The following is a 12,754-nucleotide window of genomic DNA, read 5'->3' on the forward strand; positions in this document are numbered from 1 at the left end:
ATAACGCAATCCGTTGTAGTTTTTTTTCCTTGTCTTTACACATCTGAGCATGCGCAGTTGTGTAAAGACAGCTGCGTTAACGGAATCCGTCAAATGACGCATTCTAACGGAATCCGCCACCATAGGCGTCCATTATAAAAAAACGGACGCCAAACGGATTCCTGCAGGTTGCGTTTTTTTGACACTCCGCCAAGCGCAGAAAAACGTTACATGCTGCGTTCCATCCGCCCGACGCAGCGTCAAAATAACGACGCTGCGTCGTCCAGCGGATGCAACGCAGACACTTGCGTTACAGTGTGTCGTCCATACAAGTCTATGGAGAAAAGCGCAGTGCGTTAACGGACTGCGCTATTCTCCATAGTGACGGAATGCGTTGAACGCAAGTGTGAAACTAGCCTTACAGGGGAGCACACATGCCATACTGGGGCCATCGCCTGGGCATGCTGTGCCCATGTGTGCGGAGCCTGGGTATAAAAATATTATATAAGATCAGGCTCAAGTCTGCACATATTGCTCTACCGTATTTAACCCATATATGCGCCAATGAAAACATGTACTTCACTCTATCGCCCTCTAAAGGCCACAGTGGTAATTACCGTAGCAAGAACGAGTGCGCTGGTGACGTAATCGGCTCCATGTACCGTAATAGACGGATCGGCCGCAGGGCCTGTGTGTGAGTGTACATTGCGCAGCATACTACCGCACTAAACTCACATAGCGGCCTCCGCCACACTATAATACAACGCTGCCACAACCAATATGTCTACGGCGACCGGTATACAAGGACGCAATGCGTGCTGGCTCCCGAAAGAGGCGGGAACACGCACAGGACGCCAGTGATGACGTCAAGAGAAACAGGCGCGCCAAGCGAAAAGTCTGACATGGCGGGAGGCGGGAAAAGAGCACCGCAAGCCGAGCAACAGGTGAGGGAGACGCTGACAGGACGACAGGGGGCGCCGCTTTGCTGGGACTTGTTGTTCCTCAGTGAACAGGGAGGACGTGTGCACAGCGGTCCGGTGTCACTGCTGCCTACTCAGCATTGTGTACAGCTGTGTACTCCTAGCAACCAATCACACCACAGCTTTTATTTGTACACGGCTTAGGGAATAAGTCAAGTGATCTGATTGGCTGTGTAAGAGCTGCTTTGTTTGACATGCGCACCTTGTACATGAGAGGGTCTGTACAATCTGTAGGACAGATCCCCTGGCAGAGGGGACAGTGCAGCCACAGGGGTCAGTCAGCAGGCCTCTACTGCCTAATATAGGGACAGGGACCATGATTCCAGTCATATCGCATACTGCGCTGCTTGCAGTACTTATAAAATCACTGTTTTATCTGCAGGAGATTATCACTAGAGGACTAGTAACCCCGCCCCAGTACTGATTGGCAACACTCTGCCTATGCAGTGTACACAGCTGCCAATCAGTGGTGTGAGCAGGGTTACACTCAGCGTTCAGAGATCTGCAGCAAGCAGCCCAGTAAGTGATACATAGTTGGAATCAGGTTCTCTGCCCCTATATTACACTGCTCTCAGATTACACAGCAAAACCTGTTGACATATTCCCTTTTACAGAGAAGTGGTAGAGACTCCTGCTGCCGACCTTTTGGTCCCTGGTTAGTGAAATATATTTAAACTGTTAATGCTGCATGATGGATCTGTACGGGCACTAGTAGCTGAGCGCTCTGCCATTTATCTCTCATACTAATGGGTGGCGCGATATCTGCGATCAGCTGCAGGAGTATGACTGATACACATGAGTGGCAACTGGGCATTGGAGGGCACTGATTCTCCCCTCCCCCCTCCTGATTCTGCAGTTTGTAGTGACCACAGCATTTAAGTACTTAGGAGGGTGGGTTCCCTGTGTCAGCCCACTGTGCCCCTGATAGCAGTTGGGCGTGTGTTGCTATCGGGCATGATGCACTGCCATGTATTATGAGAGACAAATATATATTTGCCTTTTACCCTCTACCTTTTCTTTGTGTGAGTTTCGAATGCCATTGATCTGCGGATAACCGACATTTACATTCTGTCTGCCGAGGTTTACTGGCAGTTCACATAAGCACATTTATATCAAAAAGACAGATTTTTACCATGGTCCTGTGTCCGGCCTTCGTATTTATAGCAGCAGTTCTGATGTATGCGTAAAAATCAGATGCCATAACCAAGATCTGTATAAGAACTTGTGCACGTCATGTGACTGCTCTCTGGCCAGGCACACATCTTTGCCTGCAGATGATGGCTGTGATAATCGGCCATCATCTGCCTCTAGCAGCTGTGTGTGGAGCTCTGCCCATGCCTCTTAACCTGTTGAATGCCACTGTCAATCTGTGATAGCAGCATCTACAGTGCGCTGGCAGGGGGACGCGTCACTCCTGTGTTTCTGTGACGGCCATCGTTCTGCTGAATACCCCTGCACCTGTTATAATAGTATTCTTGTGACAGCCAGACCACTGCCTGTCATCATAGGAGACTGTGATTTTTGCTACAGACAGCAATACTGTATTTCTGTATATAGCACAAGCGATTTGATGATTGCAGGTTCAAGAAGTAATAAATAGTGAAAACAAAAGTTGTAATCACCCCCCCCCCCCTTCCGCTCATTTCCCACCCAAATGACAGCATCAGTGTTTTTTGTTCTTGTTTTGCCTTTTTTTTTTTTCCCCCTTCTTTCAGCCCTGGAGTGGTGCGTTAAACGCGTGGGACCTGTCATATACTCACCTTCTGTCGTCTTCATCGTTTCCGCACGTTGCTCCAATCAGTCTTCTGTGATTTGTGACCGGCCGGCAGCTGCAGTCTTTCATGGAGCACGCTGGAGATCACAACTCGACACTTCTTGGGGAGCCTCGCTCTGGCTCTCATAGACTTGTATTGGGAGCTTGTGATGTAACTTCTGACTCCCGGCCAGTCATAAAATGGCATTGGGAAAAGGTGAAACTGCTGGAAAGTGAGTATGTGACAGATTTAAAGCGCCACTCCTACGCTGGAAAACGCAAAAAAAAAAAAAAACCTGCTGGAGTGGTGCTTTAAGGATGAAAAAAATATACACATTTGATAATGTCACATTTGGCTGAAGTCCGATATATCAAAATATAAAACTAATACTATCGGTAAACGATGCAACAAGGAAAATATTTAAAATTCCAGAGTTGCGGGGTTTTTTTGGGGTTTTTTTCGGCCGCCACAAAAACACAGATTTTATAGCCGATCAAAATGTTGTTTACACCCTAAAATGCTATCAATAAAAACATCGGCTTGTGGCACAAAATACACGAGCCCTCACACAGCTCCATATCCCGAAGACTGAAAACCTTACGCCTCTCAGAAAATGGCATCGCAGGCAGAATTTTCTTTTACAAGAATAGGTTTTTACCACTTAAATAAAACTGCATTGTTTGGAATCTGTGTAATCCTACTGACCTGAAGAATCACAGTGCCAGATCATTCTTGGGGTATGTGCCCATGATCAGGACTCGCTGCGTCCTGGATGCAGCAGGTCCGGACCTTCGGGGCCGCGTGTCTCCTCCGCAGGAGAACGCAGCTGGTCGTATCCTACGAACAGGGTTCAGTGCGCTGCGGTCTGTCGCTTGAATTCTCCCTACGGAGGACGCATGCGAATCCACAACAAACAATTGACATGCTGCGGCTTGGAAAACCTCGCCACAGGCAGTGTTTGCTGCGGAGAAAACAAGCACAGTGGGCACAGGATTTCTAGAAATCCCATCCACTGTGCCTGTACTGTACAACGCAGCATTTTGGACGCAGTGAAAACACGGTACATCCAGAACGCTGCAAACACTGATCGTGGGCACACACCTTACTGTAAAATGAATGCTGTAAATAAAGAAAAAATGTGGCATTGCGCTTTGTTTTGCTATATTGCCACACTTGGAATCCCACCCCCCCACCCCCCTTTTCCATACATCACATGATAAAATTGATGGTGTCATTCAAAAGTACAACTCATCCCACAAAAAAAAGAGAAAAAAAATCCTAAAATCACAAATAGCCCAAAATGGTATCGATGAACTCTCGCAGCAAAACTCTCATATGGCGACACAAGAAAATAGATTAACAAACAACAAGTTTTTCAACACCTGGAGCCAGACGGTCTTATAATTCGCCAGACCTATCGCATTGGTTCTCGCTGTTTGATATATGTTATGTACCACAGTTTGGCCACGCTGCTGCTTTTTTGGGACACCTCCCCTTACTACCAAGCTATTCTCATTTAAACGCCCCTCTGGACATGAAGTATTTAGCTTCATAAGGCCCTGTGCGCACAAGAAAATGGAATTTTCTTCATAAAATTCTGCATCCTCTGAAAGAGTACTGCACCTGCGGTAAAAAAAGCACAGCAAACCGCACCTGAAATCCGCATGCGGTTTTACCACGGTTTACTGCGGATTTGCTGCATTATTTTGATAGCACAAGGAGATGCTCACCTGTCCCCGCTCCTGCTGTCCGTGATGCTGTGTCCCATGCGGCTGTCTCCGGAGCTCTTCTACTTATGGGTCAGCTGTGCAGTGCATAACTGCATATGCATGAGCATATTGAGCACAGCGTGTGCACAGGGCCTAAGTCTCCCCCATTATATGTACCCTAAAGTAGTAGCATTAAAACGCTATGACTATTGACAAAAAGGGGTTTTCCACTTAAAAAAAAAAAAAAAATAGACCCAAACTTTTTTTTATAATGTAAAGTAATAAAAGCAGACTGTGCTCTCCTTTGCAGTGGTGACATCATGGTGATTGTCTGCAGCGGTTATGTGAGCTGTCAAAGTGACGTCACCAATGCAGCCTAAACACAGACCGGAGGAGGGCCGGTGCTGAACCCGGGGAGGGCAAGTACCATTTGATTTGTTGTGGGTTGTTTTTTTTGTTTACAGTACACAAATTTTGGGGGTCCACATCTCTATAAAAGAGATGTGGACCCCCAAAAAGAGAAAAAATAAATAAATTGCTGTGTCCTTCAAAATAGCTGCTGCCTTTTTTTTTTCCCCTCTCTTCTCACCCCTCTCTGTTTACGCCAACGATATCGCAGCGTGCAAAGTACCCCTTAGTGTTTCCCCCGATTACACACAGTACGCAGATTACTGGCCAGCCATCATTTCCCACTAATGTCCTGTACCTTTATCTGCAGACACGTGATAAAGTAAGAGATGATGTTAAGAAGAGGCGCTCTGATCAGGCGGATGTACCCCTCAGCCTGCGGCAGGAGCTGGAGACCTTGTATAAACTTACTATGCCAGAAGACTTCTATCAATTCTGGACATTCTGTGCTGGAATCCATCCGGATGAGCCGTGTGGTAAGGCACTAAGAAGATTGTCATGTATGACACTAAGATGATGTTTCACAACAGCATACCTTTCACTTCTGATGAAGTCTCCTTATTATTCTAGTCTCTGCTCTCCACTACTCCTCATTCTGCTGATTCTTCTAGGAAATGTATCATTAAAGAAAAAGTTAGGATCACAGAGCAGTGCTATTTTGTTGGTTACTAAAATCCGATGCTAACATGTGGACAGCCAGCACCTCTGATTATGGGTTTCCTGCTGCCTGAGACAAAATGGCAATTTTTCCCCTACCTACAATGCAATATAAACAGGCAGTGACTGACTGCAGCGCTGTAATCACTGTAATAACCGTTGAGCACAGGTCTGGGCACCAGCGCTGCGGTGGTGACCTGATCCTGGGACCTTTTCTCATGTTTTTGAATGAAGTGACCATCGCTGGCCTGGTGTCTGGTCTTAAGCTCACTGCACACCGGTAATTAGTGATCACAGTGCTGCAGCCGGCAATGATATGACTGCTCCACTCTGATCACTTTAAGTACCAATGACAGAGGGATATTTTAACCCAGCTCAAACCCCTTGGCTACAAAAAAATGGTGCTAGGTTGCACCTACAGCTCTGAACTGGGCTTAGGTGTGTACGGCTCACATCTGAGGCAGACCCAGGTATTAGATGGGGTGAGATACCACGGCCGGACGCTGGCATATTTGCTGTGTTAGTGTCGTGATCTCACCCTTTCACGCCAGCAAATAAAAATGGCAGCCACGTGACTGATTAACAAAAAAAAGTAATAAGATTTTCCTAGTTTTTTACAATTAAAAAAAAAAAAAAAAATACAAAAAATGCTGGAAAAAAAAAATGGACAAACTTCCTTTTAACTTATGTGCCAGGAAAAGCGTCACTCCTCAACTGAGGCTGTGGTGGATGCCTAATGGTGGCACAGATCATCCCATGGATAATAATGGCATCTGCTTTACAGATAAATCATCAAATTCTCTGAACAAGCCCAGCGCATCCTGACATTACTATACTTCAGAGTGGGTGCTCGTATATGGACTTCAGCATCATCCCTGGCAGGTGCCATCTGTAATACCCAGCATCTGGCTGTAACCACAGGGATTGGAGCTAGCCTAGATCTGTTGATTAACTATTAAAATGTAATGTCAATCACTGGCAGCGACCTTTAAATTGAGCGATCACCGCTGTGCACACTCACCGGTTCCCATCGATGAGCTGTGGTTACAATGTGCTGATGGCTCACCATGGGGGCTACAAGAGTTCCCTGTTGGTGCCATATCGGCACTGCTTTGAAGCTCAGTCATTGGCTTCATAGTAGATGGCAATTTACACTTTATACAACAATGCTGATCAAACTATTGCAGGTTCAAGTCTGTTCTTAAGCTTTTGTTTTTACGACGGTAAAAATGACCTGGCAATACGATTCTCCAGGTCCGTACAATTTATAGCGACTAGCTTCTTCTTTTTCTTCTTCTTCCTCTTCCTCTTCCTCTTCCTCTTCCTCTTCCTCTTCCTCTTCCTCTTCCTCTTCCTCTTCCTCTTCCTCTTCCTCTTCCTCTTCCTCTTCCTCTTCCTCTTCCTCTTCCTCTTTCTCTTCTTCTAAACGGCATCGACAATTATAACTTGATCTGCAAAAAAAACAAGACCTGATGTGGCTTTATTGATGGTGAAATAACGTTATGGCTCTTGGAAGAAGTGGAGATTAAAACAATTAACAAACGCACACAATAAAAGATTTCATTAAAGGGAGAATAATAAAAGATTGTTGAACAATGAAGTGTATATGGCTACATTATGCCAAACAAGTGTGGGGCAAGAGGTGGCTCCTCTCACTGTTATCTTAAGACTATAAAAATGGATTAATAAAGTGACTACTCCAAAAACATAACAGATTAGCTCAGTCTGTGATATGGTACTATTAGTGGTCCATAAAACAGCCCTGTAGGGGTATATAGTTTAGCAATAACATTACAGTCAATAAATATATAGGCCCCGATTCATCCAGAATGGCTTGAACAACACTGGCCTTGATGAGGGGGCATGTTGGCATTAGATGTTCCTGATTGATTAAAGGGAACCTGTCACCAGATTTTTCCCTATTAAACTAAAAGTGTCACCTTCTGCTGCTCCTGGGCTGCTTTTTATGAAGGTGCACCTTGGCCCTGACTCCCCTTCCAGACCCCAAAAATAACTTTATAAAACTTGGCCGTTAGGTATGCTAATTACCTGTGTTGGCCAGATGGGCGGGTCATTTTCTGCTCCTTTTACCCCCTCCTGCTGCTGATCGCCGTCCTCCTTTCTTGATTGACGGGATGACTCCCTCCGTCGTCCTCCTCGTCACATTTTCAAATCTCGCGCCTGTGCAGTTAGGTCGGCTCATGCAGGCGCAGTAACAGCTGCCCTCACTTGCGCCGGTGAGCTAAATGCGAAGGCGCAAGATTATGGGCTGGTACGAGCATGGCGCTGGTGAGGTCATGCACAGCACTGACCTCACCAGCGCCATGCTTGTACCCGCCCATAATCTTGTGCCTGCGCATTTAGCTCACTGGCGCGAGTGAGGGCAGCTATGTTTTCTGCTCTGCTCGCAATATGGCAGAGCGAACTGCGCCTGCGCGAGCCGACATAACTGAACAAGTGCGAGATTCGAAAATGCGACGAGGAGGATGACTGAGTGCGTCATCACGTCAGTCAAGAAAGAAGGACGGCGATCAGCGGCAGGAGGGGGGAAAGGATCAGAAAATGAGCCCGCCCATCTGGCCAACACAGGCAATTAGCAAACCTAACGGCCAAGTTTTTATAAATTTATTTTTTGGGTCTGGAAGGGGAGTCTGGGCCAAGGTGCACCTTCGTAGAATGCAGCCCAGGAGCTGCAGAAGGCGATTCTTTTAGTTTATTAGGGAAAAATTTGGTGACCGGTTCCCTTTGTAACCCCTTCAGCCCCCAGGCACTTTCCGTTTTTGTTTTTTGCTCCCCTTCTTCAGAGAGCCGTAACGTTTTTATTTTTCCGTCAATCTTGCCATATGAGGGCTTGTTTTTTGCGGGACGAGTTGTACTGTTAAATGAAACTATAAGTTTTACCATATGGTGTACTGGAAAACAGCAAAAAATACCAAGTGTGGAAAAACTGCCAAAAAAGTGTGATGGCACAATAGTTTTTGGGATGTTTTATTCAGTGTTCACTATATGGTAAAACTGATGTGTGGGTATGATGCCTGAGGTCGGTGTGAGTTTGTAGACACCAAACATGGATAGGTTTACTTGTATCTAAGGGGTTAAAAAAATTCACAAGCTTGTCCGTACGTTTTGCACCATTTTCCGAAACCCGTAGCGTTCTCATTTTTTGGGATCTATGGCTCGGTGATGGCTTATTTTTTGTGTCTCGAGCTGACGTTTCTAATGGTACCATTTTTGGCCAGATGCTACATTTTGATCGCCTGTTACTGCATTTTGCGTAAAACTTGTGGCGACCAAAAAACGTAATTTTGGTGTTTGGAATTTTTTTTGGCACTACGTAGTTTACCAATCAGATTAAGGCCGGATTCACACTTGCGAGAGACTCACATCGCATCACCCGGCACGGCTGCAAAATTTCCGGATAGGAGCGGACTAGCTGCATAAAAAATACATGCAGCCGATCCACTCCTGTCAGGAGAGTGTGCAGTTGTGCCGGGTGATGCGATGCGAGACTCACACTAGTCTCTCGCAAGTGTGAATCCGGCCTAATTGATTTTAGATTTTGATCGGGCATTCTGAACGCGGCGATACCAAATGTGTATATTTTATATATATTTTTTTTTTATTTTTATTTACTAGTCCTCCTAGGGGGGCTATAGCGATCAGCAATCCGATCGCTCTGATCTATCTGCTGATCACAGCTATACAGCTGTAAACAGCAGATACGGTCACTTCCTGCTTCACTGGCCTCCCGGCCGAGTGAAAACGAAAGTGACTCGTCAGTTACAGGCGTCATCACCAGGGCTGTGGAGTCGGAGTCGGAGTCGTGGAGTCGGAGTCGGAGTCGGAGCTCATTTTGGTGGAGTCGGAGTCGGAGTCGGTATAAAATACTCCGACTCCTAAAATATATAATAAATTGGGGACAGGAGTGCAATGCAGAATGTGCTGAATATTTTACTAAATAACAACATTTAGTATAATGCTTATATTTAAGTGAAAAATTTATTGTAGTACAATGTGAACATCAGACATTTAATTGTTTTTATGATACAATAATCAAGATATTTGGATAGAACATAAAATATTTATTGGAATACAACTTTAGAACACAAAAAACTAATAAATTGTAAATATGTAATATATATAATATATATATATATACAGTGTATATACACACACACAAGATATATATGTAATCTACTGTATATTACATAGTGTATTACATATTTACAATTTATTACAGTTTTTTGTGTTCTAAAGTTGTATTCCAATAAATATATTTTATGTTCTATCCAAATATCTTGATTATTGTATCATAAAAATTATTAAATGTCTGATGTTCACATACACATATTCATGTACTACAATAAATTTTTCACCTAACTATAAGCAATATATGTAGGAGTCGGAGTCGGAGTCGGAGTCGGAGTCGGAGTCGGAGTCGGAGTCGGAGTCGGAGTCGGAGTCGGAGTCGGAGTCGGAGTCGGAGTCGGAGTCGGAGTCGGAGTCGGAGTCGGAGTCGGAGTCGGAGTCGGAGTCGGAGCAAGAGAATTTGAGGAGTCGGAGTCGGAGTCGAAGGTTTGGCTTACCGACTCCACAGCCCTGGTCATCACATGACCCTGTGCTACCATGGCAACCACAGAAAGTCACGTGATCACTCACGTGAGTTCCGGTGGGGGCGGCGGTAAGTGAAAATCTTCACCGCGCGTATATACATCTCACTGCCAGACTTTGGCAGTGAGATGTAAGGGGTTAATGTTACGGGTGGAATGCGATTCCACTCGTAACATGCAGGCACACATGTCAGCTGTTGAAAACAGCTGATATGTGTGCCGATCGCCGCACCCTGCAGGGGCGGGGCTTAACGGCACACGATCCGTGACGGTAAGATCCGTCAAAGGTCGTGAAGGAGTTAAAGATGTGCGCACATCTTAATGAATCAGAAAAGTCTGACAAGTGGCGTGTGGCTCACCGTGAATCTTACTCCAGTAACGGACGAGTAAGGTTTCGGGCACAAGGTACACCACAACCCGTCATGAATTAGACTATCTGTGGCATCATTCCCCCGTCGTGCCCCTGCTCTGTGCACTTTTACGGAACTGGGCAAAACTGCCATGAAACAGAATGTTGCAACTTTTTTAAGAACTTAGTGTTGTCACTTTTTTAAAGCAATTTACACCAGAATTCTAACATTGCTTTGAATCAGAGCCTAAAAAATAAATAAAAAAATGCATAAATATAATATACAAATTGTCTCTCCAGTAAAGGAGACAAACTCTAGCACAGCGCCACCTAAATATAATATAGAAATTATAGTGTATATAGATTAAGTCTTGTTTTGTTTTTTTTTGTTTGTTTTTTTAATTTTAAATTTGTCTTGAGGCATTTGCTGACATTCAGTCATCAAAGTGGCACACATCACACCGTTCATGAAAATGTGGTGAAAAGTAAAGTGTGTGTGTGTGTGTGTGTGTGTGTGTTTGTGTTTATATACACTGACTTCTGACTTTTAAAGCAAAAAGTTGCATCTTTTCAAAATGTTGCAGGAATGGAACTCTTAATAAGATGCATAAACCTATACTATGTGGCAACTGGAGTAGTTACTCCAAATTTTGCAATTTTTTTAAAATCTGAATTGATCTCTGAAATAATTAAATTTTGCCCTCAAAGCCAGAACAAAAACACAGGAAAGCACGTATGAAATGGACTTCAAAAATGGGGCAAATAGAATAATGAATTGGCTGGAAAAAACAAAACGAAACAAAAAACCAAGCACAATGATGAATCAGGGCACTAGTCTCTTAGAATCTCATATTAATAATAATGACTCCGTGTATGCACCATCTTCAGTAACAATACTTAATTGTCCCTTTTTTCTTTATCTCAGAGGCCCTGACCTCCAGCCTCGGCCTCCAGCTTGTCGGCCCATATGATATTCTTTCCAGCAAACACAAGGGGGCGAAGACTGGTATTAATTACAACTTGCATTGGAGGTTCTTCTACGACCCCCCTGAGTTCCAGACTATCATCGTAGGGGACAGCAAGACCCAATATCACATCGGATATTACAGGTGAGGTGTAGTATTAAAACTGAAGGTTCCCCGTATCCAAGTGTTACTGTAATCAATGGGGTTCATTCACTATTCTTGGCAAAAGTTTGCAATTAAAAAAAAAATATAATACATTTTTAGCCTTTATTTCAGAAATTGTATTGTTGACCAAAGCATCAGTAGTGAGCATGGGGCAAAGAGAGAGCTGAAATGCTTTTCCTTACCTGATTAGTAGAGGGGTCTGTGATTGCATCTGAAATTAGGTGTCGGCACATTCTGTGGTGGTACTACCATTTCTCTATAATTGCTAACTGATTGGGGGAAGGGGGAGGAGAAATCTAAAAGTATGGCAGGATTTATTGCTATGTAATGTGAAATATTAAATGGTAACCTGCATTATTTCAGTTGTGTCAAGGCATGATGGGAGTAGAGCCGCAGGCTGCTGACCACTGGGCTGGATATTTTAAAAGTGAATCTAATGGTTGTTTAAAGCTTACATGTGTTGAAAGAGTTTTTTTTTTTTTTATTATTTTAGCGTAGGATTGGTGCTTTAAATGGAAGTCCCCTGCCCTGTCTTATACTCATCTGCTGCTGTCCTCCCTTTCCCCCCCCAGCATCTTTCCATCTTTCTGCTGTGATTTGTGACCTGCCGGCAGCTCCAGTGTTTCATGGAGTGTGCAGAGGTCATAACGCTATACATCTGAGAGCCTCGTTCTGGCCCTCAGAGTTGTCTTGAGAGCTTGTTACGAAACTTCTGATTTCCAGTCAGTCAGAACATACAGGCACAAGATGGAGCTGCGGGACCAGAGTGCTTCCTAAAAAGGATGAAAACAGAGGATGATGAGACCGGGGGACGGTGACTTGGGTTTAAAGCACCACTCCAGCTTTGGAAAAAAAAAATATATTTACCATATTTTTCAGATTTATAAGACGCACTTTTCCTCCCAAAAATTTGGGACGAAAATGAGGTTCGTCTTAAAATCCAAATATAACTTACCGGGAGGTGAATTGGCGGGGGTTGTCTGTTCGGCTGTGCGTGGGCGGCAAGGTGCCTGTCGGTGCCGGCTGCCTCTCTTTCCCGGAGGCCGGCTGCATCTCTGTGCGGGTGGGCGAGCAGGCTGCTGGCTGCCATTCTGTGCGGAGTGCGGTGGCTGTGCGGTGGCTGTGCGGTGTGCGTCCTAGTCGGTCTGTGGTCTCGGCTTCCAATGATAGCGCCGGGA

At 44.8% G+C, this 12,754-nt stretch overlaps 1 protein-coding gene across 1 annotated transcript in view; it reads left to right on the plus strand.

The window, feature by feature from the left end:
- The first annotated feature begins 676 nt into the window (after positions 1-676).
- Positions 677-12,754, plus strand: part of HPF1 (histone PARylation factor 1) — a 47,227-nt gene continuing 35,149 nt past the window's right edge. The window contains exons 1-3 of the mRNA XM_075335069.1: positions 677-923; positions 5,141-5,306; positions 11,372-11,555. Coding sequence (XP_075191184.1) covers positions 840-923; positions 5,141-5,306; positions 11,372-11,555 — 434 coding nt within the window. The 5' untranslated portion in view covers positions 677-839. The remainder of the gene's footprint in view (positions 924-5,140; positions 5,307-11,371; positions 11,556-12,754) is intronic.

Source organism: Anomaloglossus baeobatrachus, chromosome 1 (genome assembly GCF_048569485.1).
Source record: "Anomaloglossus baeobatrachus isolate aAnoBae1 chromosome 1, aAnoBae1.hap1, whole genome shotgun sequence".
Lineage (NCBI taxonomy): Eukaryota > Metazoa > Chordata > Amphibia > Anura > Aromobatidae > Anomaloglossus > Anomaloglossus baeobatrachus.